Here is a 26,547-nt window from a genome sequence, read left to right as displayed (position 1 = left end):
CCGTTTAGTTTTGTAATTAGATTTTAAAATTTTAACTCTAACTTTAACTTTATTCACTACACAATAAAAATTAACTCTTCAAAGTAAAAAAGATGGGCCTTATATAAAAACTCACATACAACTCTATTATACTCAATTCAATTTTTAATACTAAATTCTCTCAATTATTCATTACTTTTTCACACTTTTTTTTATAATTCAACAATACAATCATTACAACCTAATTAAAATTAAAATTCAACTCAACTCAACTTTAAAACCAAACACACTATAATAGTCGATTACTCACTTTTTCAATAGACTCTGAGATTGTTTTAGCTCATATTAACACTCAGAAGTTCTCTTTGCTCTGATCAATGTAACCATGGTAGGAAAACATATATGTTAAGCTTTACTCGGTGAGGGTTCATCCAGATGACGTGTGGGGTCCCCTATTCTTTAAAACAGGGAAAAAAAAAACAGAACGTGTGGGGTCCTCTGAAGGATTCATAGACATTCTTAAGACCAGAAAAAGACAACTTACCGAAAAAAATAAAAATAAATAAATAAAAGACCAGAAGATGACATTCTTAATTAGTTCAATAAATTGATTAATTTAATCAATGTTTGAAGGCTACTATCATTGGGAATATTACCGAGGATATTTCTTGGGAACCGAATGATTCAAACTGCCGTTTCCCGACCAGTCCACGGAATGTTAGTGCTTCTTTTATCTGAAAGAATATAATTCCCTCAAAAATACAAATTCTCCCTAATATATATAAGCTTAATAATCTTTACGATACTCCTATATATATATATATACATTAAATAATTTTTAAATATTAATTATACATATTATTGTGAATGAAACTTATGATCCAAAAAGATAAGTGAATGAATAAATAAAGTTCTACTAATTTCTTTCCCTAGTCAATATGTTCCCGCTTCCATTTACCTTGGCTTGCTCTTGACCTGGACGTTGTCCACGTGGCCTGCATAATGACTTCTTATATATATAGATATGCAACTCTAGCAAGAAAACTAGAGCCAAATGAACAGTCATCGTGATTCCTATTATACTGCTACGTATAATCCCGATTTAATTTAACAGTTATGGCGCACTGCTGACATTCATAGCGCCCGCAGTATTTCGGAGGTTCACGCGTAAACTTTAAAGCATTACTTCGGCATCTCACCTTACTAATACAACGTACTATGTACATAAGAATCATCTCGAACCCATATTGACAAAGCGGATGAATAATAGGACCACACTTTATGAGCAAAGAATTGTTCAAGTGGGATGAGTGAGCAAGTTCTAAGATTTCAAATGTCAAGGTCACCAGCCTATATATACATATCTATGAAAGTGGGCGGCCCATTGCTCCATAGCTCGTATTGCCTTTTTGACTGATATTATTGGATGGCTAAAGTATATATAATAATAATTTACATATAAAATTATACAAGTCTGAAGTCTCTGTCTCTGCTACATACATATAATAGAGAGAGAGGGGGGGGAGAAAAGCAGGAACAGGATAAAGCAAGGCATGCATTGCTCCATAGGATTTTGGGAAAGGTTGTCCATTTTGGTATTAGAATACAAAGGTAGAGAAGACATATATACTTCTTTTTTGTTGGAATTCATGTACATAATATATGTATTAGGATATACATTTATATGTTTGTATTGTATTGTATTGTATTGATGTGGAGAGTTATATATATTAGTATGGGGAAAGGGGGTAAGAAAGCTTTTTTTTTTTTTTTGGGGGGGGGGGGGGGGGGGGGGGGTGGCAGAGCTTGGAGAGTATTTAGGGGGCAAAGGAATGTGCGAAAATTTGCACTTTTGATGGTGGGTTTGATAATGATGATGCACGCCGGCTCAGCTTTTTACTTCTCTCATATTCCCTCTCTCTCTTACATTTTACATCCAAAATTTTGCACGCCTGTTCCCACTCACGCCTTCCCCCCATAAATTCTTTCACTATTACTATTACCCGATCCATGACTGCGATCTATTGTATATAATTTATACGCGCTACATGAATAAAGTGTCCGATGCTACGTATGAAATCTCGGTCGTATTGTCAATTTGAATAAGTGTTGACGTGCCTTGTTTCTGTGTTCTTTTGATGATTCTAGCTATCTCTAGCTCATCATATCGTCGTACTTTCCAACGTCTTAATTGAGCTCCTCGTCATGGATTTGACGAGTTTGATGGTTCGTATTGTCTTGACACTCTCGATGAGATCTTTAGATAATTTATTGGGTCGATGGGTCACTAAGTGAACGATATTGTTAGCTACATAAATAGAAAACCGACATATATTTAGTGACATTGTGTTTTTTCTACGACGAGTCCTTTTAAGTTTGATAGATGTGTTTTATATATATGAGTAAATTCTTACGGTACATTTTGGTAGTCCTAGGAAACATAGGAGAACTATTGAATTAATGTTGTCGATTGTCATATCGGATTTTATCCATCAAATTGCAAGATGTCACGCATGGCTCCCATAAACACCACGAAATTCTATGTTATATGCATGTAAAACATACCCCATAGATGTGTAGTAGGGTCCATAAGCGGCACTCACCTTGTCTCTTGGGAAAAAAATCTAATGATACATTGTGAACGTATATTTTAGTATAGATGGAAATATATATATATATATATTGCAAAGGTGGGGACACATAATAATCTATTTCCTCTCACGTTACTTTTCTTTTTTTCATATAGCATATACATATGTATATGAATAATCTTTCTTTCTTTCCCTCTCACTTTCTCTACTTTAAAGTGAAAAGCTAATCCACCACCACCACCAAAGCCCATATGATGATCTCGACCTTGTCATCTTTTCCACCTTTTTGTCAGACAAAGAAATTCTATTTCTAATGGCATAGCCATCTCCATCTCCATCTCTCCCTTCCAAGAAATTAACCCCCCAAACAAGCCCTATTTTTTGCCCTACTTTTCATTTCTTTCAATTTCAATTTCATTCATCAATCTCTTCTTTTTCCAAATTTAAAAATTTGAAAACCAATCCAACCCAAAAGCATATTATGCTTAGAAAAGGAAACTCTCCCCCAATTCCCATCCTCCCTCTCAATCCCATATATTCTTTCCTCATCGATTCCACCAAAAAATTTCACCCTCTTTAGATTAGATTCCTCCCACTCCTCTCCCTAACGTACCCCTTTCTTTGAGCTTAAAGAGCTAAAATCCAACTCCAAGATCCCTTCTCTTTAATCCAATTCTTTTAATGCTCTCTCCATTTCCATTAACTACACCACAATAAGCCCACATCCATCCCACCTCTCCCCCTCTCTCTCCCACCCCCATTGAGGAGATATACTAATAGAGAGAAATTGAGGGAGTACACTTCATCAATGATAAGGTTTAGTTTATGTGTGGGTCACTTGCTATAGTATTTGTGGGTTAAATGGATACCTTGTTTAGATTGGTTAGCCTTCATCCCCAACAACACCACCAACACCAACAACAACAACAACAATCCAGCAATCAATCCTCCTTCAACTCCACCAGCAGAACCTCAAGCAGCTCAAGATCCTCCAAGCAGACCTATTCCCAACCTGGCCATAATTACTACAATAGTTACTATCCCTACAATAATATTCATCACCATCATCAAGAAGATCAAGAAGTAGAAGGAGGAGAAGAATGCTTCAATTTTTTCATGGATGAAGATGACTTCTCCTCCTCTTCCTCCAAGCACTACTTCCCTACTAATTACCCTCCCACCAACACTAGCACCCCGACTACGACCACCACCACAACCGCCGGCGGCCACCACTCCTACGACCCGGCCACGACCACGACTGCTGGCACCGGCGACTTCTCCAGCTTCTCTCCCGCTCGGGACCCGCTCAGCTTCGACCTCTCGGGCCACAGGTGGGCCTCCGAGATCCTCCTCGAGACGGCACGAGCCATCGCCGACAAGAACAGCGGCCGCGTCCAGCACCTCATGTGGATGCTCAATGAGCTTGGTTCGCCCTACGGGGACATCGACCAGAAGTTGGCGTCATACTTCCTGCAGGCCCTTTTCAGCCGGATGACCGACTCCGGAGAGCGGAGCCACCGGGCCCTCATGGCCGCGTCCGACAAGACGTGCTCGTTCGAGTCAACGAGGAAGATGGTGCTCAAGTTCCAGGAGGTGAGCCCTTGGACCACGTTTGGGCACGTCTCTTGCAATGGCGCCATCATGGAAGCCCTAGAAGGCGAGCCCAAGCTTCACATCATTGACATTAGCAATACCTTTTGCACCCAGTGGCCCACCTTGCTCGAGGCCCTTGCCACCCGCACCGACGAGACCCCTCACCTCCGCCTCACCACCGTGGTGGTGGCCGCCGCTTCCAGGGCCAACGGTGGCACTGCCGGTGTGCAGAAGGTGATGAAGGAGATCGGGAATCGGATGGAGAAGTTCGCGAGGCTCATGGGGGTGCCCTTCAAATTCAACGTCGTGCACCATGCGGGCGACCTTTCCGAGCTAAACCTATCGGAGCTCGACATAAGGGACGATGAGGCCTTGGCAATCAACTGTGTGGGATCGATGCACTCGATAACTCCCATGAGTAACCGCCGGGACCACGTGATCGCGTCCTTCCGGCAGCTGAACCCAAGGATCGTGACGGTGGTCGAGGAGGAGGCCGACCTCGACTTGGGGGTCGACGGGCCAGAGTTCGTGCGGGGGTTCGGGGAGTGCCTTAGGTGGTTTAGGGTTTACTTCGAGGCGCTGGAGGAAAGCTTCCCGAGTACGAGCAACGAGCGGCTGATGCTTGAGAGGGCAGGCGGGAGGGCTATCGTGGACCTTGTGGCGTGCCCGCTGGGGGTATCGGGTGAGAGGAGGGAGCTGGCGGGGCGGTGGTCAAGGAGGCTGAGGGCGGGAGGGTTTGGGCCGAGCTCGTATAGCGACGAGCTGTGCGACGACATGAGGGCGCTGCTGAGGAGGTACAAGGAAGGCTGGGCAATGGCACAGTGCCCTGACTCCGCCGGAATGTTTCTCACCTGGAAGGACCAGCCGGTGGTGTGGGCCAGTGCATGGAGGCCCACGGCCAACTGATCCATGATTAGGGACCAAAAAGAAAAAAACAAATGCAAATTAATATGATCAGATTATTAATTAATTAGAGATTAGTTGTTAATCAAAAAGGTTGATGTTCATGACAGGAGGGGGTTTGAAGTTTCGTTTCACACGTGTTTGCTTGATTTATGGCACGTGCGAGGGGGTGGTGTTGTTGGAATTTAAATGAACATTAGGGTTCTTTTGGTTTTTTTTCTTTTTTTCTTTTCCTTTTCATTTTCTCTTTTGGGTTGAGAGACAATTGATGTTAGATAGCGGAAGGAAATTTGGGTTTGATTTGAGTGAAAATGAAATGAAATGATTCAATTTTCGGTGCCCGGCGCTCATTATATTGATCTTTTTTACCCTTCTCTTCTAACATTTTCTTCCGTTTTTCTTGAAATATTGGAAATTAAGATATATATATGTTCGATAATATAATTTCTTTGAAATGTCTATACGGAAGTTCGTATATGTTTAAATTTCTTTGTTTTTTAAAGCCTCTTTTATAATAAAAAATTGTTAGGAACTCATTGCAATTCACAATCTATATTGTGTCTCATTAATTAATTAATATATCATTATTATTGTTCTTATTACATGCAATAAAATATAATATCCAGTCATAAGGCGAGTTTATAATTGATTTAATAAATTGCTCATTCTGCCTTTCTACAAATCGTGCTTAAATTGACTTTTAAAAATCAAGGCCCCAACCACCTCTAATTTTCTATTCTCTTTATTAATGCGTAGTTTAGAATAATTTTAATCGGCCATTGTTGATTAGACTTCTAGCTATATAATATTTTGTTCAAATAAATAATGCTATGAATTATATAATATATCCAAATGGAGTTGGTATATATTTGGTGCAATAAGATGATATCAGCTTCTTGGTATACAACTTGTTATAATAATTATCATTATTAATTATATTTATTAGTTTTAATTCTTAGTTAATGTCTTAGAATTGAATTGTTAATACAAAAGAGAGGGTCGTTATCAAGAGAGGGTTGGGGGGAAATACATATATTAGAATCTTAGGACGGCCAACAGAGCTGGGGAATCTCTTGGAAAGGTATTCAATTTAGTGGCCTGCACGCTTGGTCGTCTGATGTGGTCTTCTCTGCAAATTTTTTTTTTTTAAATAAGTCTCTCGCCATCTTCTCAGAAAATGCATATTAACCATCGAGAAATTTGTTATGTATGTATAAGTATAAAAACTATTGTTATGCATCTACTTGGAAAACAGTCGATTCCGAATTTATGAAAACGAACATTTTGTATGTCTAGAGTTTGATCAATATCCAAGGGATGACTTCTCCTGCTCATTGATTTACCGAAGAAAATAAACTGATAAAACCTTATGTTGAATATTATGAAATCCATTACATAAAACTTTTTTTTTAAAAAAATTACAACAAAGAGTCCTTTTTTTTTTGTGGGGGGGGGGGGGGGTTGATTTTTTAGAATCTTTTTAAGTTCCACTCATCCAGTAACACATTGCACAAAAGTTGCCCCCAGCATATGCTCTCAGGCTTTACGCTTTTGAATTGGGCCCCCTTTAATTTCATGTAAGGAGGCCGCAGGAGAATCTGATGGCAAAAAGCTTCCCAAAGCTTCGCACCATTTTAAATCTCGATTAGATAGTATAAAAAAATATCTCTTTAGATAAATTTGTCAAATAATTAATTATTTTACTTTCCATATATGTTCATCATGACATATCGGAGCTAATCACAATACGAGAGATTAACACGCACAGGTTCGAGCTTACGTACTCTACTTTTTAATTATAATATTTGAAATTAAAATGCTAATTTTCTTTATAGTGTGGATAATATTTGATTAAGTACAACTATTCTGTTAAACTATGATCTTCTTTTTCCTGGAGATATTGAAAGAGCCGTTTCCAATTTAGCCTCTCCCACCAACTCCATCAAAGACCCAAAGAAAGGAAGTCTTTCTTCCTTTTCGACATATGGGTCTCTACTTCCTGTAACAAAGGGCTTAATTGAAAGAGAAAGTCATGTTTGTGGGCACTCTTTGCCCCATGAAAAGGGCCAAATATATATATATATATATATATATACATATATCATGAGGTGTGATACGGTGAGTTTTGCTTTGCCAGCGAGAGGACTTTATCTCATGAATAAGGATTCGAATCTACGAGATGCATTTCAATGCTAAATCAAGTTAATGCCTGGGCAACAATTAGTCTCCTCTTATTAATTAAGGCTTGAGACCCATAATCAAATCAAAGAAATAAATTTGAAAAAAAATTAAAAAAGAAATAAACGAAAATAAAAGAAAAGAAAAGAAAAAAGGAAGTATATAATGTATAGTGGGAGCTTCTTTTTAGGGTTTACATTACATATCTTCATCTTTTGAATCTTGATGGACTTGCCTCCTCTCCCATTCCCCACGTTAACGCCCATTAACCAATCACACCTTTTTTTTCTTTTTTCTGTTCTTTTCTTGTTCTTTAACAGATTATACATATATATATATATATATACACACACACACTCACACACATACTTTTTGAGTGTATTTTTAATTCTTAACGTGTGGACTCATTTGATCTTTTTTAATGGTTTGTTGTTGGCCCAATGCCTCCTTCTTGCTTTGCGACCAATTGGTTTTTCTTTCTCGAAAGCGACTGCATGCCCCATGTTTCTTTTTATCACACTTACATATATATATATCGGATGACCCACGCAAAGAGCTCATATAATTTCTCGACACACTTCAAGAGCTTCCTTTTCACGGGAAGCTTTCAAAGAAAAGTCATAATACACGCTTCAACCCGATTATCATTTATATGTGTCTTTTTACGATTCTATTTAATTAGAATATTTTCGAATTTTAGGATGTCAAAGAAGCCGTTTTCTTTATTTGAAGATTGAATTAATGTCACTTCTATCATATATAATCATCTAAGAAACTGAAAGTCGAAGTGTGTGATGATCGAATATGTGATATGTGATGTGTGATATGTGATGCTTGTTAAGTGTATATATCATGCTGTGGAGAATTAGACATTGACCGACTTTTGCTCAGATATTTGTCATCATAAAAAGTGATTTTCAACATCAGTGTTTGAAAAGTAAATCAACTAAAACTCGTAATTATTAAATTATAAAAATATATGTTGTTGTCATCGATCATATTCTTATAGTTATAGTACTTACATGAGATACTGACAGGCACTCGCTAGAATATACAAGATGGCCGGGGCTCTATATATCTGATAAGGAAATAGATAAAATCGATCTCTACTCTCTCCAATCGATTAATTCACAACGAATCATCTGAAGAACTACGTTGAAGAAAAACAAGGATCTTATGTGTAAAGAACATGAATATATAGGTATATACGACATCACATAAAGTATCAAACTCTGGATGTATGTATATATATTCAACAAGAAGTACGGGATGTGAATTTCTACATCAGCTCGTGTGCAATAGAAGTGAAGGTGAGAAAATGATTTAAGTTGAGGGAAACAGGACTGTCTATAGGCTATAACATAGATGCATACATACACGTAATGCATGCAGTTTTTGTGTTTTAGAAGGAATTGCCATCCAGTATTCTTTTATAGTGGGCGTTCCTGAAATGTCCTGATGAGTGGGACCCGGGGGGACCAAATTTGGTAAGAAAAATTATCATAATACCCTAACATGGTATAGTATTGGTCCCAAAGCAATTGTTGGTGGATATATTACATATATATGATGTCATGTGCTTCCACCAGCATTTGTATGAAACTTATAGACCAAAAAAAGAAAGAAAGAAGAAAAGAAATTCACTGGCAAAAATTAGAAATTGAAAATGATTAGCTTGCTCAGCAATTGCTACAAGGCTATGCATGTAGTATGTACCCCAGTAATCGGACACCTTATCCGATGAACTATATGTGGAGCTAATACGAACTGGTTATTTCTAATGGCCACGAGATTTGGCACGTACAATCGGGGAAGCATTGACATGAAGGCCCACCCAACCGAGCATTCCCATCATGGGTCCTGGCCCATCAAACCACTCATCCACCACTATTCTCAAATATGGCTCCATGCAAGTATCCCTGAGAAGTGACTATCGTTTCTTGTCAGGACTGAGATGGCACGTATCTGTCCTAACTTGGGTCTTATGGAATTGTTCTCCCTTGGCTCTCCAGTGGCTCTGGAAGCTAGTGGATGGCAATGGCCCACTCGATCTTCAGGAACGGAGTTTCTGACGGGCTCGGGAAAAGCTTCTTGATCGGACTAATTTGACAAGGTGTTTTCCTGATGCTTGGATAATAAATCCAGCTCCGTGGAGAAACCACCCTTCCGCCGTAACACAGAAGAGGTAACAGTCAGGGGGAGACTCAGGCGGATTACGGGTGAAGCTTTGCGAAAGGAAACCCCGGTTTCGTGGAATAGGGTAGAGTATTTTGTGACGGCATTGGCCCGTCGTGTTGGGCATGGAAATGAAGGATGCAGAAGGGTTATTGGAGGTCGGCTTTCGGTCAATTTGTCGAGGCTCTGATGTAGGAGGATGTTTATTGGATGTCCCGTATAGCCAGGAAAAGTAGAAAACAAGCAAACGCGAAATAGGAGTTGCTCATCTTAAAAGAAGAGGAGACAGCCTGAACTTGGAACTGTCTCCATAGTGGTCAGAAACTGAAACCTCACATTGCATATTCAGCAACCTTTCTTTTACAAGACAAACTTCTCAGGTCTCACTTCGCTTTTGAAGTATCTTCTGCCTCCCCCGTATCACCTTTTTATAAAGCTTAGCTAAGATAGAATCTACAAAGCTGACCTCTCATTTCATCAATTTTTTTCTCGCCGACACGAAGGGCCCAACATGTCGAATTCATAGACCATTTGCATGTCATTTGACGAATAATATATATATAGACCGGTAAAAGAACAACCAATACGAGGGCAGGATGTTCCGAAAAAAAAAAAAAAGGTTTTACATCATTCTTTTTGTTCTTACATGTTAGTTACAGCACATTACTTGCTAGTCGGTTAAAAGAGCTTCATGGTACAAAAGATCGGGAAGCTCTCACCATGAAGAGAAGTTCCCGTAATCTCCTGTTGAGGCTCCTACTTTCCTTTTCTTTGTTACAGCTGAACCATTTTCAGCATCCGCACCGGAACCACCTTTAGCATTCCTTGCTTTAAGGTACTTCCCCACACCTCCACTCCCCACTGCTCCTGGTTCGGCTGTTCCTGCACCGGGGTTGCTAAACCACGACCCGACCTTATCCTGTATATGAGGTTAACAAGCCCATTGTAAATCAAAAGCTTACACCACCGACAGAAGGGTATTTAAGTTGAGCATGGGATAGGATACAAAATTCACCTTATCTTCATCGTCAACTGTCTTCTCAGTTTTGGCCTTCTCTTCTCCTTCCTCCTCATCCAGCTCAGAGTAAGGATTCACGAAGACTGTCACGTTAATTATCTTAATTTCTTCCTGCATCATTTCATAACATTCAGAAACAAACAGCTAAGAATATATGGTCACATAGATGACAACATCAGAAAATAGTTCCTCTCCTAAAATGAGACTCAGGTAAAACAGTTTATTCTAGCGGTCTTGGTGCATAGGAAAATATGCGATTTCATCAAATAGCTTTCTTTTACTGCATGAAACATGAACAGCCAGTAATCTCAAAGTTAGTTAGTGCAAAAAACAAATGGGGTTCCAAATTTAGCCATTGAAAATAAAGAGTTCGTCAAGAGTTACGAGAGACTAAATACTCATGTTAGGGAACTCACCAGAGGACGATCATTATCATCAACAGGAACCTTCTCCATCACTGATAACGTGGTCAATCCACCTACTACCCCTCCAAAAACTGTATGCTTGAAGTTCAAATGATTGGCGGACTTGTAAAGGATGAAAAACTGAGACCCATTTGTGTGCGGACCACTGTTCGCCATACTTACAACACCCCTCCCAGAGTGAAGCAACTTGGAGTTCAACTCATCCTTGAACGGCTTCCCCCATATTGACTCACCTCCTGTCCCAGTCCCAGTAGGGTCACCCCCTTGAATCATAAAATTCCTACATGAACCGAAATATCAGTGAGATCGTCATTCACTCTTTATCCAAAGCAGACCAGGCTGCCCAATTCCATCAGAATCCTTAGCCTGTCTGTCTGGTACAAAGCATATAAAACATTAAAGGGCAAGACTCAGGAGAACCGGGACCAGTTTTCCTAAAGATAGCAAGTTTTGTGAGGTCACTACATGACTGGAAGTAATTAGAAGAATCTGGAGATTAACATGATTTGTAAAAGGAATCCTAAAAAACGAAGAAAGAAGTTAACCGAATTTTTGGCTTGCTGCAACAATTGGAAGTTTGTTGGACTGGATGGACCATGAACCAAGCTGTCCAAGTGACCGTTTCAATGACTTGCCCACGTATATAGAGCTATGATGACCATATATAAAATACAAATCAACTTGTGCTATGGCAGTACCTTATATTTCTATGAAAAGGTACGCCGTTGTAATATCCCTGCTCACAGAGCATGATGAAGTTCTCGCAAGTCCTGGGAGTGATGTCGCAGTGCAGCTCTATGTTCAAATCACCATGTGTTGTGTGCAGCTGAACATATCCTTTCTTCTTAGGATTTTTCTCAACTTTGACATACTCATATTCATTCTTGGTCACTGGGTCGTACGATGTTGAAGTAAAAGATCGCGAGGCTGCACCAGTCGTATAGCGGCTTTTCACCTGAAATGATTTTATGTCAATACTAAAATTGTTTAACTTGATCATATACAATCATGAAATTACTTTGTATAAAGAGTTATTCAATAACAAAGAAGATGAGACCAATATTCTAATTAATACGAACTGATTTGTATCTCTTTTTTTCAGGGTGAAAGATCCTTCTTCATGTTCATAAAGATTTTCTTTTCCTTTTTCAATTTTACTTTCGGTCAACCAACAGAACAACACTTCTTTATGGCTAGATTACTGCAGAAATTTTTAAGTGTTTAGACATTGTACAACAGAAATTAGGGATGACCATCCTCAGTATTATCACCCTATGATTAGGAGTTTGCATTCTGATCTAATTATCCAATAAATTCCTAGTACCCAATTAAAATAAGGCTTCTTAGTCCCTTTTTTCTTTATCTAACACGCTTGGGTTAAGCGGAAGTGAGAATGACAGCTTGAGTTTTGGCCGTTCTACATAAGCTAAAAATGCATTGACACTACTTTACTTATCTAATTAGGGTTCTCTGCCTGTGACTACACGAAGATCTGATTGGGTATTCTTCTCAAGCTCAATGATCACAATTTTCCAGGTGATTGGCCATTGAAAAATTCTTCGTGCAGCAAGCTTGAAGAGGACTCTCTCTGTTACCGTTGAGAGGCTGGTTTAGACAAACTAGGTTTACAGTCTGAGGAAAGAGATGAACGACAGGATCTTCAAGTCAGAAGTTCCAATGCCAGAAGCTTTTGCCAAGTCGATTTTTCTTACTTTTTTGAGATAGAGTTGCTCCTCGTCCAAACCATGAAGCAAAGTTCAGCTCTGGGTGTTTGGCTTCATGTTTGACTTAGGTGATTTTGGTTCATTAATGTTTTTGTCTTCTCAGGCTTTTCATTTCTTCCGGAGTTTTGGACAGTCAAGGGTAAATCTATATATATATAAATTAGGGACGGGCACCCACTATATCCCATCATTTATTCTAAAGTAAGCCCGCAGCTTCATTCACTGACCCTTCATATGACTAAATCTAATAAATATCCCCTATTGGCATTAATGAAACATTTTATTTATTACATGTTTAACAATCCACGACATTAGTTAACCTATGAAGAATTCCAAAAGAAAAAGGAAAAACTTAAAATTAATTTAACTCGTGCGCAATCCAATTGAGTTATTATCTAATAAATATATACATATATATGCGTATAATTTAATATAAATTAGTCGAAGCATTCACTACAATCTATCTATTTGCTTAAAAATTATAATCAAGGCTTTCATTCAATAACTTTTTCATCACAAAATTTAATTAGGAAAATTAATCATAAGTATATACAATAAATGGTTGATATTATGTTCCAAGCAAAAAAGATAAAGAAAAAGGTTGATATACGTATTTGACATCATAGTTCACTTGCCATATATACATACTTTGTCATCCCCAAAACGCGATCCAAAGACGCATAACCCATTTCTCTAATCCATCCCAAAAATAAAATTTAAGATCTTATTCAAATGAAACTCAATGACTCCATCTCTGCAACGTATATCATTAGATAATTTAGATTCATCGACATCATAATCTGTTTTATTCCAAAAAAACTTTATCACTTGGTTGTCAAATTTTTTGAAACATATATCACCCAATGAATTGTTCTTGTTTCATATTAGTGCTAGTCAGAAAGAACAGTCCCAACAGGTCATATAGACGCACATAGCCAAATGACCAGTATTTCCAAAAAGTCAAAACCTAAATGATAAAGATTTTCTGAATATGATCAGCTGAATCTAAAGGACGTCACGTTATAATATATGTTGTTGAGTCGACCGTCTAATTCATTGGGTTTTGTTAAGATAAGAACTTGAGTTTTGTTTTCAAGATAGAGTACAGAAATGGGCTATACATATTTGGATCGTGATTGAAGACGACAATTATGTAATATAGCAAGTGAAATGTGATGCAAAATACGTATATCAAACATCATTATATTTTTTGCTTGGAACATAATATGAACCATTCACTATATATACTTATTCTTAATTCTTCTAATTAGAAATTTGTGATAGAAAGTCAATGAATGAGTAGTCGGAGTATAATTTTCAAGCAAATAGGCATATTGTAGTGAATGTTTCGACTATTTTATGTATAATAAATACATATATATATTTATATACATTTATTAGATAAATAATTTTATTGGGTTATGCAAGGGTTAAATTAATATTATGAATTAATATTTTTTTGGAATTATATACATGGGTTAATTAATGTTAAACGAGTAATGAATAGAATGTATAATTAATGCTTACACAGGGTATTTAGTAGTTTTAAGTACATGAAAGTTCATTGGATGAGGAGTTTCGAGTTTATGTTTTTAGCACAAATGGCGGGATAAGATATGGTGGGTAATCCTGCCATTATATAATATATATATATATATATATGTATGTATGTATATTTTTCTTTTCACTGGTAAGATTATCGAAGAGTAAGTTTTATAATGATATATAAACCACATATTCTTAAGACCAAACTAAATAATAAGATATAATAATTTTTATCAAGAAAATTTTGGAGCAATGCGCGGTTGAAATGGCTAGTATCCATTGAAACTTTTGTTCATATTCGATTGCAAATATCGTGCATTTATCAATATAGAAAACAATACCAATAAAAAAGCATTGCCTGATGCTATCTATATTTTGTTTATCGTGACCTAACAAACGTGAACCAAATATGGATATATGTTTCATAGAACCTTAAGTGTGCATCTGTCTTCAATTTATAGTCATCCAGAACTTATGAAATTTATAATCAAGCCTAGGTAGCTACTAACAATGTCACCGCATTCAATAGAGATATCTCAAAATCAAATTTAGAAACTACTCACCAACTTTGCGTTGACGGGAGCTCTCTCGCCAGACATATGCATAGCTATTCGAGCAGCAGTTTTATCACTTGAGGAGGCCTTAGCTGCTGCAGCACTTCTTCCATGAACTGCAGCAGAGGCAGCATCTACTATGCTAAATGACTGGGTTGCTTTAGCCTCTCCCTTGGATTTTGAATTCTCCTCCTCTTGCAAACGGGATCTTGCAGCCAGAATAGCAGCAAGTGCAGCGGCCCTTTCCTTCTGGGCCTTGCTACCACCTCCACCTAATAAGGCTGCTTCCTTGCCCTTTTCAGTCCCAAGCTCCTTAAGCATTTGCTTGATATCCCCCGAGACATTAATGTTATAGGTTGGATCTGAGTTCATTTTCTTTAATTCTGTGCGAGGGAAAAATGCAATGTCACATATATGTACATAATTTTCCAGATATATTATCTCATATGATCTCGGAGAATGTCACAGGAAAAATTCTTACCTTCATCATCAACTTTCAGGCTATTCTTGACATGATCAAAGTCCACCAAAACCTTGCTATCAAGTGCATTAGGATTCTGCAGAATAGCACTGACAAACATGAGATCTAACGATTAGCAGAAGAAATACCACTCATGGATTTTCTCATCTAAGTTAGCAAGCAAAACCACTCATCATTTTTCTCATTTAAGTTGAAAAGAAAAAATCATGATTTACCTGAATCGTTATGAGGTCATCTCGACTGAATGGCTCGTCAGTTAAGAGTTCTTTCCAGTTCTTAGTCTTGATGTTTAATTCTTTGATTGCCTGCAGAAAGGAATCAATCAGTGTGACGCATATTCACAGCATATCCATATTATGATGGGAATAGCACTGCCATGGATAATTAGGACACCTCATAACAGAAAACATTTCCTGTAGTCTTCACAGCAACAATGTGTGTGAACTCGGTGAAAACTTTGTGCAGCACGGGACAGTGAAATTCTCCTACATTATGGCAAAAAGAAGAAAGAGAGAGTGTTAGCGAATCAAGCAAAGAAAACAACATATCCTATATATATATCACACAGGACATTATTAGCAAAATAATTGCAGGAGATCATTTCCATGTAAAGTGATGAAAAGAAGATAGAGCTTGCATCAGCATAACGTGCAATATATAGACCAGGTACATCCCAAAGAGAGCAATAAAGGATTAATAAAAACTTTCAATGACTAGACAAGATCACAAAAATAGTTATAAACGATAAGCATATTTGCCCTCCATTCACCACCCAAATGCACCAGATTGAAATATAAACATAGCCAAACCTTCCAATAAATGGTCAGACTATCACTCTTTCTTTTTCATATATGATTGATAGCATAAAATGACCAAAGGGTTTGCAAATCTTTACAATATAGGAAAGATGATCATTGTTAGAACATCGGCCAGATTCACATTTTACAGCCAGTCACAACATACATACTCACTGATGAATGAATCACTTAAATGAGGTGTAGATCATATTAGGACAAAATTTGGAAATTTTTCAAAAGAATCAAGTGCCCTAATTTGGACAGTTCTAATACCACTATCAAACACATTCAGTAGATGAACTAAGCAAATTTGTTCATTTTTGGTCCTTCAATCAAGCCCATGCAACTTTGAGTCGATGCTAATCAGCACAACTCAATTTAACTCAAAGGATACTAATATACTATGCGCACAAAAACTGTCAAAAATAGCCAAAAGTTTCAAAAGGAACAAAAGTTTACCGTCAGGATTCTTGTGAAAAGTGAGGGGGATAAGATCCTCTTGCTTGAGAGGAGCACCAGTAACAGGATGCTTGCCATACTTTCTGATATAAGGAATTATATGCCTGCAACCAATTGTTAAACTACCAGAACAACATGACCAAGACAATCCCCAAATAACAAGCAAAATCGTATGAAACTTAAAGCACATGCATGTCAAAGAGCCACAGCATCAGCCCTTTATCTGCCACCTTCTGATTATCCGACAAATACAGACAGCTGAAACCCATCTAATTCAAACTCTTCTATATGTTCGGTTCATATTGCACATCAATTAGCCATAAGCCAGGAAACTTAATTCATAAACATCATACACCTTTAGCAATTGTTGTTTAAATTTACCGAATCGTGGTGTCCAAGAACCAAGTTTACAGATTGAACTTGGTAAACACCTTCATATATATGATAATAATTCCATTCGATGCGGCCGAAACTATGCAGGGAAGCGATATGCAATAAATGAAACACAGCACATCCAACTTCAGTTGCAAAGCTTTCACATTGGTACACAAGTGAATTCAACGACAACTTCAGCAGCACAAAAAGCTAAATCATATGAATGATTATAACGGTGCGATATACAGTAAACACTCACATGATGTCAAAGACGCTGCCATCAGCCGTGCACACCGGGTCCTCGAACGGCGTAAAAGTGAGGCTGCAATGACAAACCAATTAATGCCAGCACTTATACCATCACCACTACCATAAGACATACAAGCTCCGCAACGAACTAAGAAGCGAGAGGAAGAGAGAAGAGGAGAGACGGGAAGGTGCAGCTTACGAGCAGCAGTAGAAGGAGAGGCGCTTGAAGTGTGCCCCCGTCTCCTTGGATTTGGCGCCGCCCCACTCGGTGGCCCACTCCGTATTCGTTATGAACATCCGGTCCTTGCTGTGCTGCTTCTTCCCCATCGCTGACCCTCAGCTCCCAATACAACCGGTGGCTTCTTGCTGTAAACTGGCTCACCCTTATCTGAATCCTCCCGCCTCGCGCTCAAGCAAGGGCTTCGATCCTATGCCCAGGGCTCTGACACACACACACACAGAGGGAGAGAGAGAGAGAGGATCGACGACGAGGAGGAAAGTAGATCGCCGCCGCCTTCTCACCTTGTCGGCTCAGGCGGGCACTGATACAATTGGGCAGGCGAGGGCCAATGATCATTGGGCGGGGCTTGACCGGTCCAATGTGGTCCGGTTCGAGTGGACCGGTCTGAAGACAGCCGGTTCAGAGGAATCCTTCTCTTCTTCACTGTGAGCAGAGGACTGCGGGGGGAGCTGAAATGAAACGTCCGACCAGCAGCAGCAGCAGCGGAGAAGAAGACGGCGATGAGGAGTGGAAGGCCGCCATAAGTTCCGTCGCCGCGTCCGCCGACCCTTTTGCCGCCACCGGGACATCAACCACCTCATCCTCCGCCGCCGCCAACACCATTTCCAACGGCTGCGCACTCGCAAGTGTTCCTGACCGCTCAATCCCCAGAGACGAAGACGACGACCCAAACCACCACAGGATTAAAGCCCGACTCCCAAAGCATTATCTAATTAAGGTTTTCTTCACACCTCTCTGTTGATTGCTCGCCTCTGGCACTTCGTTTGAGCTTGATCATCCCCTTTTGTTCCATGAACGAGGCCGATATCTGGTTTCATCTAGATGAATTTACAGAAATAATTAGCCAATGCGGAGGAAATGGAGCAAATGTTGCATTAGAGGCTAACCTGCATTGATGTTAGGGGATAGTCACGGAATTATGTTGTTGTTGCATTTTTTCCCGCATCGATTCCATTGTACCAAGGATGTCCGCCGCATACAATCTCCTCATTGACGTGGTTGTTGACAGGCACAGAAGCTTTTGGATGAGATAGTGGAGAAGAACATAGAGATGGTGAGAGCTCCCGTTGATATTCCTGATAATGATGATGCAGTGCCAGATGAAGGTGGAATTCGGCTGTTCAAAAACGCTCCCTTTGGGATTGTGTTCGATCATATTGGTAAGCAAATGTCTTCATTTGTTTCATCATTAGTTGCAATGATTGTAAATTTAGCTCCTTGATGGCCCATTTGGTGTCCTATAATCGCTTGGAAAGAAATAAAATAACATATAGTTTCTGCTCTTGAGCATGATCTGCATGGCCGATTGCAGTTCACTTGTGTGTACTTAACAGGGTATTTTGTTGCCTCAGATGAGCTCAAGGGACCGAGGAAGAAACCAAGAATTCTTCCTGGGGAAAAGATCGACGAGAAGTCTAAGAAGGTTCGGATAACCAACCTTGTTCATTCTCAATTTTTATGTTCACTGTTGAATTTGAGATTGTTTCTTTTTGTGCTTTAGCATATAAAATATCACCAACCTCGTAAAATCAAAAATTGCCCTTCCCATGAGTGACCTTCTGCATCATACAGATGGTCTTAGTCTTATCATGAAATTAACGAACCATTGAACCTGCATTGGAGCCATCTACTATTGGCTGAACAACTTTATTATGAACTGAGAAGATGGAAAGAATTTAGAGAATTGGGGAAGGGCGGGTCACGCCACCTCACTTCATAATTCATATAATCCGATTCTTCGTGTATTTATCACTGTTGGTTTTTCCTTCTCCTTTTCATCCTGAATGTTAAAAGTCCTTCCCTCAGCCCACTCGGAAATGATCTTGCTAGTGCAGAATCCTATTCGAGTCCCCTGGACAGGCTTTTTGCTTATATTACTATTTTGATGCCTTGCAGTTCAAAAGGCAAGTCGAATCTGTTGTGGTTGATGGGTTCGATGTAATTTCTATTGCAAAAGCTGCAAGAGAAAGGTCATTAGCTCGATTAGAAGCCAAAGATGCGCGGGCAAAAGCAGCTGCAAGAAGGGAGGAAGAAAGGGTTGCGGAACTTAAGAAAATTCGGGGTGAGAGATGGCTCCCTTCGATGGCCAAGGAAATGCAACCGAAGCCTCAAAGAAAATGAAGATTAAATTAGAAACGTTGTTAGCTGCATAACCAGGCATCTCCCGAAAAATTTTGCTTCTAATTATTCGTTCTCTGAGTTTTTGACGATTCACTTGGTTAAATGAAAACTGAAATTAGAGCCTCGATCAGATTGTAACCATCCTTCATGTAATTATTGGATACTTAGTTGTTCATGATCGGACTTGAGAAACCTTGGGCTACACAGTCTGTGAATGCAGAAAATCTATGAATGAAAATGAAATTGAACAGATACAGGAGCTGGAAAAGAATGCAGATTCTGAGATGACGGGAAGCTGTGGTCTGGGTTTCTGAACTGGAACCGGAATCACAAGCCAAGCTGGCCCTAGGTTTCTTGTTCATGTCCGCAAGTAGCCTTTCTCCTCCAGATAAGACCGGACGATTTCAGCCATTTCGCTTGGAGAAGTGCAGCCCTGTTCCTTCAATTGAAGCACTATCTGCAACATATAGATTTGCATCTTAGTTTCTACCTGAACTCTATCTAGGAAGGCAAAGGCTCGAGTTGAGTAAAGTTCATTCAAGTAAGATTTGGGTGGAACTGAAGTGTGTACCTCGCAATCTGCCGGTGGTTCATAGGGATCATCAATGCCCGTAAAACCTGCAGTCGAGTTTAGTTCCAGCATAAATCGCGAGTGAGTGAACATGAAGGCACAAAAATGAACGCAGAGGAACAGAAAATGCGCACTTTTTATCTTTCCCGCTCGGGCAAGCTTATACAGCCCTTTCGGGTCTCTTGCCTCACATACTTCGACCGGCACATCCATGAACACCTGTGAGGCTGCGCAGGCTGTCAATGATTCGAACGCCAAGCAATTGAAGAGAAGAGAGCGCTAACTTTCACGAAAGATTTCTGGACCTCAGTTGAAAAAGGAAAATGAAAAGGCCAGATCGATCTAGGAGTCGCGAGTTAGTTCAAGATGTTCCTTTGATAAGAAGCAGGCGTACCTCAATGAAATCCCCTTCAGGCAGCAGTGCACGGCATGCGGCACGGTCCTTCCTGAAGGGGGATATAAGGCTTGCAATACAGATCAATCCCGCATCAGCAAAAAGCTTAGCTACTTCACCTAGAAATATCGCTAATTAATGAGCGGGATATTGCCAGACGATATATCAACTCAGATAGCAGATGGAAGCAAGGCAATCAAACCTATTCTCCTTATGTTCTCAGCTCGATCCTCTGGGTTAAAGCTAAGGTCCCGATTCAAGCCATGCCGGACATTGTCCCCATCAAGGACGTATGTCAGTTTCCCCCTTGAATGCAGGCTTCGACTCAGGGCACATGCCAAAGTGCTCTTTCCTGAAATTCACAGCTCCAACCATGAGGTTGATGAATTTCCAAGAACGATGGTCAAGACCCATCGTTTTCGAGTCTCAACATGATTCCATGTAGACAAGAACTATCGAGAAGAACCTGAACCGCTAAGACCAGTGATCCAAATAACACAACCTTTCTGTTGAAGTAGCTCCTGCCTGTCTACTTTTCTAACCGGACAGTCATGCCACCTGATGTTTGTCGAGTTCCCGATATTAGACAAATCGCGCACACTTTTACCTGCACAAAGAAGTAGCTGATGTAATCATGTAACAAGTATTCGTCGGACCAATACCTCTTTTTTGAGGAAGAAATGGAAAATCCGGAAAACAATGCAACGCACATACAAAACATAAAAACTGCAGTCGGTTTAATTAGGCTGCTCCTTATTCTTGAGCTGAACACAATATGAACACGGCGATTGAACCACGATATATACCTGCACCAGTTTCAGTGTGTCCATTGACAAGAGAGATTCTTGCATCCTCTGGCATCGCTGCCTTGACCCGGACAGAAAATCTCGGTATGTCATGATAACCACCCCGCAACCTCGTAGAATTGCCCAACCAGCCTCCGCCTGAGAATTTGATGGACCGGACCTTCCGGAGGGATGTTCTGAAGCTGAGACAGGTGGGAAGACTGATTGGCTCGTAAGCTCCTTGAATGGCGTCCATGGTCAAGAATCAAGATCAAGGAAAATAATTTCAGAATATGGAAGCCGAGGGTGCCAAAGTTTTTGTATCGGGTGGAATTGGAACGGATGAAGAAATAGAATTGAGTTTCTTGTTTCTGGCAAGGCTTCGGGTTTGTGCATGGAGATAGTAACGTAATTGGTCACTCTATCTGGCTTAATTTTTTTTTAATTCCATTACCGAATAAACTAAATCGAGACCTACCGAATAATAAACTAAATCGAGATCCTTTGTCGTAGGATAAGCTCGACATCAGTCTACTTGTAGGATACCCTTACGAACGAGTGAGAAATAAACATAATACACTGTGTATCCGGTAATATATTTTTTTATTATTAACCACAAAATCTAAGAAAATGTTACATGATTGGCATCTAATTATATGGATATGGATTAACTAAAGAGCCTAGAGCCTGCTCAAAAGGGGTTATCTTGATTTTAGGTCTAAATATCTAATATCGTATCATGAGGAAACGACCAATATATGACAAGGTATTAATTTTTTTCTTTTAAGGTATTCATTGATTAATATAGCAAGCGACAAACAAAAGCTGAAGGCGTAAATATTGACAATTTAATTAACAAATCAAGAAATATGATGCAACACAAAGATGAATATTGCAACAGATTAATTATATTAGGATAAAATGCACTAACCTCCCTTAAGATTTGAAAAAAATAGTCCTCAACCCCATTTATTAAAGAAACATGCACTTAATTCCATTTGACCTTTTTTTTTATCAAACCATCACTTTTTAAGGAAAATACCAATTCAGGCCATAAGTTTTGATTTTTTTTCTTCTTAAGATCATATATTTACTTTTTAGTGAATAAGGCCACCAAATTCACATAAAGCTATTCTTATATTTAAAGTTATTTTATTTAAATTTTAAATAAAAATTAAAAGAACTGATTGAAGAAAGAAGGGAAATGTCTCCAATTATGTTACTTGGAGCAGTGTTCACCAGTGATGGGTCACTGTCGCCCCATAACCATTTGATGTGGTTACACGATTCAAAAAGTGAAACTGTTATCTGCATATACAATTTTTTCATTGTGTTGTTGCCCTCCCTGGTGTCTCGCCTCCAGCCACTTATTGCCCCGGGTGAGGTCTTCGGCATCCTACGAAGATGTCTCTTAGGCAGTAGTGGTGACCTACCACCAGCCTTTCCTCTCTTTATTTCTCACTCTATTCAAAACTTTCACTATTTTTTAGTCATTTTTATTTATTTATTTTAAAAATTAAAAATATTTTAAAAAATAAGTTTGGCATTACATAAACAATTTATGTAATGTGGGCCTTATTTGATAAAAAAAATAAATGAATGTCTAAAAAGCAAAAACTCAAAAGTTATAGCCTCAATTGGAATTTTTGCCCAAAAAAAATTGACAAGGTCTTGGTTGGTCCTACTTCACCAAGACAAATTTGCATTTGGTAGGGAAATACCACTGAAAGTTTGCCAAATCAAATTAAAGACCAATTGCTTTTTCTTCAGTAAACTCCCGTCATAACTTTATTTATATGTATTATGTGCAAAAAGAAAATCACAAATCTCTCTACTTATCAAAAAAAAAACACCATCTCTCTTCCCTCCTATGTGGCCTTTCTGTTCGAGCAAAATTGTTCTCTTTGTCTTCTCTTACTCTCTCCTTCATCCTCTCTTCTCTACAAACTCCAGCCAAACCCCACTTCTCATGACTGGTCTCCAACTCTCTCTCTCTCTCTCTCTCTCTCTCTCTCTCTCTCTCTCTCGGTGAAAAGATTGAGAAGCAAGGTCTCAAGCTCAGCAATTGGACAACTTTCACTATGCTTACCTAAATAATTGAAAGCTGAAAAATAAGAAACTATGCAAGTGGAACACAAATCTATGATGAACATGGTGAAATATAGATTTTTTTCACGTGTCTTTTCATTGACCTATCTTCAATGGCAATTAGAAATTCAAGGTAATAAAAACACAGTGAAACAAGATCGATAATTCGTCATCTAGTGGAGATTACATATGGACTTAAATAGTTCAAATAGCCCCAAAAAATAAAGTAGTAGCAGGAGTATGTTGAAAAATTAGAATAATCACAAGAGATAATAAAAAATCTTGGCTCAATGGGAGAGCCTATTTTATTACCCAAAAAAAGTATGACATACGATAAGTAAAGGGTAACTAAAAAAATCACACAAATATTGACATGTTAAAAACCAATAAATTAGAATGTGATGGATATTTTATAAGTGAGATTGCGTACCATTTGGTGTTTTAGGAATATGACCAATGAGATTTTTGAATAACAAGACTGAAAATTTCTAGAGACTTTTCGTTAAACTTATTAAAGGAAAGAATTTTAGAGGGAGAAAAGGAAATTTGAATGGTTTTTCATATATCTTCTGGAAAACTGGAGGTATATATAGCAGTAGTAAATACACCTTTTCGAATAGTCTTGTCCGCTTAAAGCACAATCATATCATTTCACCGATCAATCACATTTCTTCATATATGAAATATTAAATTATGTTTTTCTTTTATTCTGACATTATGATGATTAATTATACTTTTAATCGTTATATTTGTTTGTCTAACTCCATTGTAGTTTATGCTAACAAATTCAAATAAAAAAGGTGAAACGTGAATTTCATTTCTCCATAAGCGGTACAAGGCATCTTAAGAGATAATATACTTTTAGAGTTAAGAGAAATCAACCAATAGCCAAAAATATGATGATTCAATGAGTTATTGAATTGGTTATGTTAATGATGTACATGGGTAAAATTCTAATATCACTATTCAAGTGAGGGTAAAATGCGAAGAAAAGTTGGAGAAACATTTTAAGAGGGGTGATACTTTTGCATATAGTACACATATATATATATATATATATATTTATAGAACTATGTTATGGTTATTTTTTCTGAAAGGACGTGTTCATTAACGTGAAAATGCACATAAGTTTGAGGGCCTCATAAATAGTTACTTTCATTTGTATTGTTTGGGTGAAAGGACACTAACAAAAAGATATGATAATTATAAAACTTGATTATGAAAGTAATAGAATTATAATGTTATTATTTAAGTGAGGGTAAAATGGAAAGAAAAGTTGGAGAAACACCTCGTGCCTATATATATATATATATAGACATTGATATAGGTATAGATATAGATGTAAAGATTATTTGATTTGGCCGAGTTATAACAAACCTACTCAAAGAGGTGGCGCAAAACACGTCTGAAAAATCGGATTCTACTTTTCACATGACTAGGTACATAATCGACATTAATAATAATTATCATTTTCAAACTGTTATGTAGCTAGTATTTAATGTGATTTTTTTTTTGTGTGAACCATGGTATTTGGAACCCCAATTGAGTGCCGACTAATTTAGTCTAGCCGAGTTGGTCCATTAAAGGGTAAAACTCTTCCAACGTGAATTTTCTCTATATTCACAAGATTCAAACTTGAGATATTGTTTAAGAAAAATAATTGTCGAACCGCTTGAATCAATCCATGTTAGTAGTATTTTAATGTGATTTCACATAGGGGTGGATGCTACCTAGGTAACTCGTCCAATGGGAACTCAATTTTTGTATACTGGATAACCATCTGGGCTAACCTACCATTAGGGCCGGCAATAATTTGACACGATACGATTACACGACACGGATACGACACGGAGTTAAACGGGTTGAACCCATATAACCCTATTATACACGATTAAACCTGTTTATTTAGACGTGTTCAATTGTGTTATTTAATCGTGTAACCTGTTAACCCGTTTATCTAACTGAATTTACCAAAATATCCTTATAGTAACCCTAACCTAATTTTGAAATTTCCTCTTTCGGTCTTTCTCTTCCAAACTTCCAGTTGCAGACTTGCAGTTACTGCTTCAGCCAGCCGCGGCGTTTAGAACTAGGAGTCTTCAATTCGGTCTTCCTAATCCTGCTTCAGAAGATCATATTCATCTTCAGTCTTCACCATCACCGGATTCAAAATTTCCATATTCATCTTCAGTCTTCATCTTTCGGCTTCCTACTTCCGGCTTCCACTCGATCCAGATCCAACATCCACTTGAGTCGAAGACGACCTCGACTGTCCTCTCAGAGTAAGCCTCCACCTGAATCCTTCCGCCGTTCCGGTCGACAGTACCCAGACGAAACCTCGACCGCACGACCTCGACCTCGACTCGACCTCGCGACCTCGGCCCCGCGACCACAACCCCTCAACCGCGACTGCCATCCCACGACCCTCGAGCCCTCTACCGTTGAGCCCTCGACCTCGAGCCCTCTCTCCAGCGAGTCCGACCTCAGACGAAGACGACGTTAGGTCGACCTCCACCCTGACTTGACCATGCGACCTCGACATTGGGTATCCCCTGCTCTGCAGACCGCAAAGCACTCCCCTTCCCCCGACTTTGATGCTTGTTCAGTTGTTCTGTCTATCTCCGTATGCTTAGGCACCTGTTATGCTTTCTATTGAAGATTGAAGATGAATATTGTGTTGGAATTTCTGCTGGCACCTCTAATATTGTGTTTCCTATATTTGTTGGTTTCCTGATTGTTGTTGGAGGCTATAAACATTACGTTGTTCTTAACTACTAACTCCAGTTTACTTATTTTGATAGTGTAAACGTGTACGGGTAAATGTGTCCGGATAAATGGATCATGTAAACGTGTTCGGATAAACGGGTTGATCGGATAAACATGTCGTGTTAACGTGTCCAGGTACCGGTTATAATCGTGTCGTGTATACGTGTACCTATTATGACACGTTTCAATAAACGGGTTTAAACGTGTCGTGTACGGGTTGACACGGATATAACCGTGTCGTGTACATACCGACCCGTTTATTAATCGTGTCGTGTACGGGTTATAACTTCGATTACACGAATTCATTTAGACATGACACGTATAAATACGACACAATACGAATTGTCTCCCCACCGGAGAAGCTTGCATAAGGTTGGGAGAGCTTATTATATGAGCTATCTGCGTCCAATTTCCACAACACACTCATAAAAGTGCTCAACTCAGATATCTCTACGGGGATATCGATGCGTTTCTAAACCCAGCATGCAGTTCAGTTGAGGGGGAGACGGGAATTAAAAAGCTAAGAACTAAAAAC

General features: G+C 38.9%; 4 protein-coding genes across 8 annotated transcripts; 2 read left to right on the top strand and 2 right to left on the bottom strand.

The window, feature by feature from the left end:
* The first annotated feature begins 2,935 nt into the window (after positions 1–2,935).
* On the top strand, positions 2,936–5,419 carry LOC116208829 (protein SHORT-ROOT). Its single transcript, XM_031542392.1, has one exon. The coding sequence runs from the start codon at positions 3,432–3,434 to the stop codon at positions 5,067–5,069; it is 1,638 nt and encodes a 545-aa protein (XP_031398252.1). The 5' UTR covers positions 2,936–3,431; the 3' UTR covers positions 5,070–5,419.
* A 4,536-nt stretch (positions 5,420–9,955) lies between these two features.
* On the bottom strand, positions 9,956–17,408 carry LOC116207640 (peptidyl-prolyl cis-trans isomerase CYP65). 2 transcript variants are annotated; one of them, XM_031540676.1, is made up of 11 exons: positions 17,246–17,408; positions 17,057–17,119; positions 16,423–16,544; positions 15,560–15,651; positions 15,382–15,471; positions 15,167–15,242; positions 14,695–15,068; positions 11,561–11,817; positions 10,854–11,142; positions 10,435–10,548; positions 9,956–10,338 (listed from the first exon to the last, which is right to left on the bottom strand). In XM_031540676.1, the coding sequence occupies exons 1-11, from the start codon at positions 17,371–17,373 to the stop codon at positions 10,135–10,137; spliced, it is 1,809 nt and encodes a 602-aa protein (XP_031396536.1). In that variant the 5' UTR covers positions 17,374–17,408; the 3' UTR covers positions 9,956–10,134. The 2 variants fall into 2 exon arrangements, with proteins under 2 accessions (XP_031396536.1, XP_031396537.1); XM_031540677.1 differs by having other exon boundaries at positions 16,423–16,526.
* Positions 17,409–17,713: 305 nt separating this feature from the next.
* On the top strand, positions 17,714–19,600 carry LOC116207642. The gene is made up of 4 exons (XM_031540681.1): positions 17,714–18,005; positions 18,297–18,447; positions 18,640–18,710; positions 19,184–19,600. The coding sequence occupies exons 1-4, from the start codon at positions 17,742–17,744 to the stop codon at positions 19,406–19,408; spliced, it is 711 nt and encodes a 236-aa protein (XP_031396541.1). The 5' UTR covers positions 17,714–17,741; the 3' UTR covers positions 19,409–19,600.
* On the bottom strand, positions 19,539–21,610 carry LOC116207641 (adenylyl-sulfate kinase 3-like). Of its 4 annotated transcripts, none has more exons than XR_004156953.1 (7): positions 21,180–21,603; positions 20,840–20,980; positions 20,576–20,725; positions 20,374–20,492; positions 20,114–20,206; positions 19,980–20,026; positions 19,539–19,865 (listed from the first exon to the last, which is right to left on the bottom strand). XR_004156953.1 is itself a non-coding variant. In XM_031540679.1 (7 exons), exons 1-7 carry the CDS (start codon positions 21,412–21,414, stop codon positions 19,767–19,769), a joined length of 840 nt encoding a protein of 279 aa, XP_031396539.1. In that variant the 5' UTR covers positions 21,415–21,592; the 3' UTR covers positions 19,539–19,766. The 4 variants fall into 4 exon arrangements, 3 of the variants coding, with proteins under 3 accessions (XP_031396539.1, XP_031396538.1, XP_031396540.1); XM_031540679.1 differs by having other exon boundaries at positions 20,114–20,198; positions 20,876–20,980; positions 21,180–21,592; XM_031540678.1 differs by having other exon boundaries at positions 20,114–20,198; positions 21,180–21,591.
* Positions 21,611–26,547: the final 4,937 nt, after the last annotated feature.

This window comes from Punica granatum, chromosome 5 (assembly GCF_007655135.1).
Source record: "Punica granatum isolate Tunisia-2019 chromosome 5, ASM765513v2, whole genome shotgun sequence".
Lineage (NCBI taxonomy): Eukaryota > Viridiplantae > Streptophyta > Magnoliopsida > Myrtales > Lythraceae > Punica > Punica granatum.
This window is presented reverse-complemented; position numbering and strand designations above follow the sequence as displayed.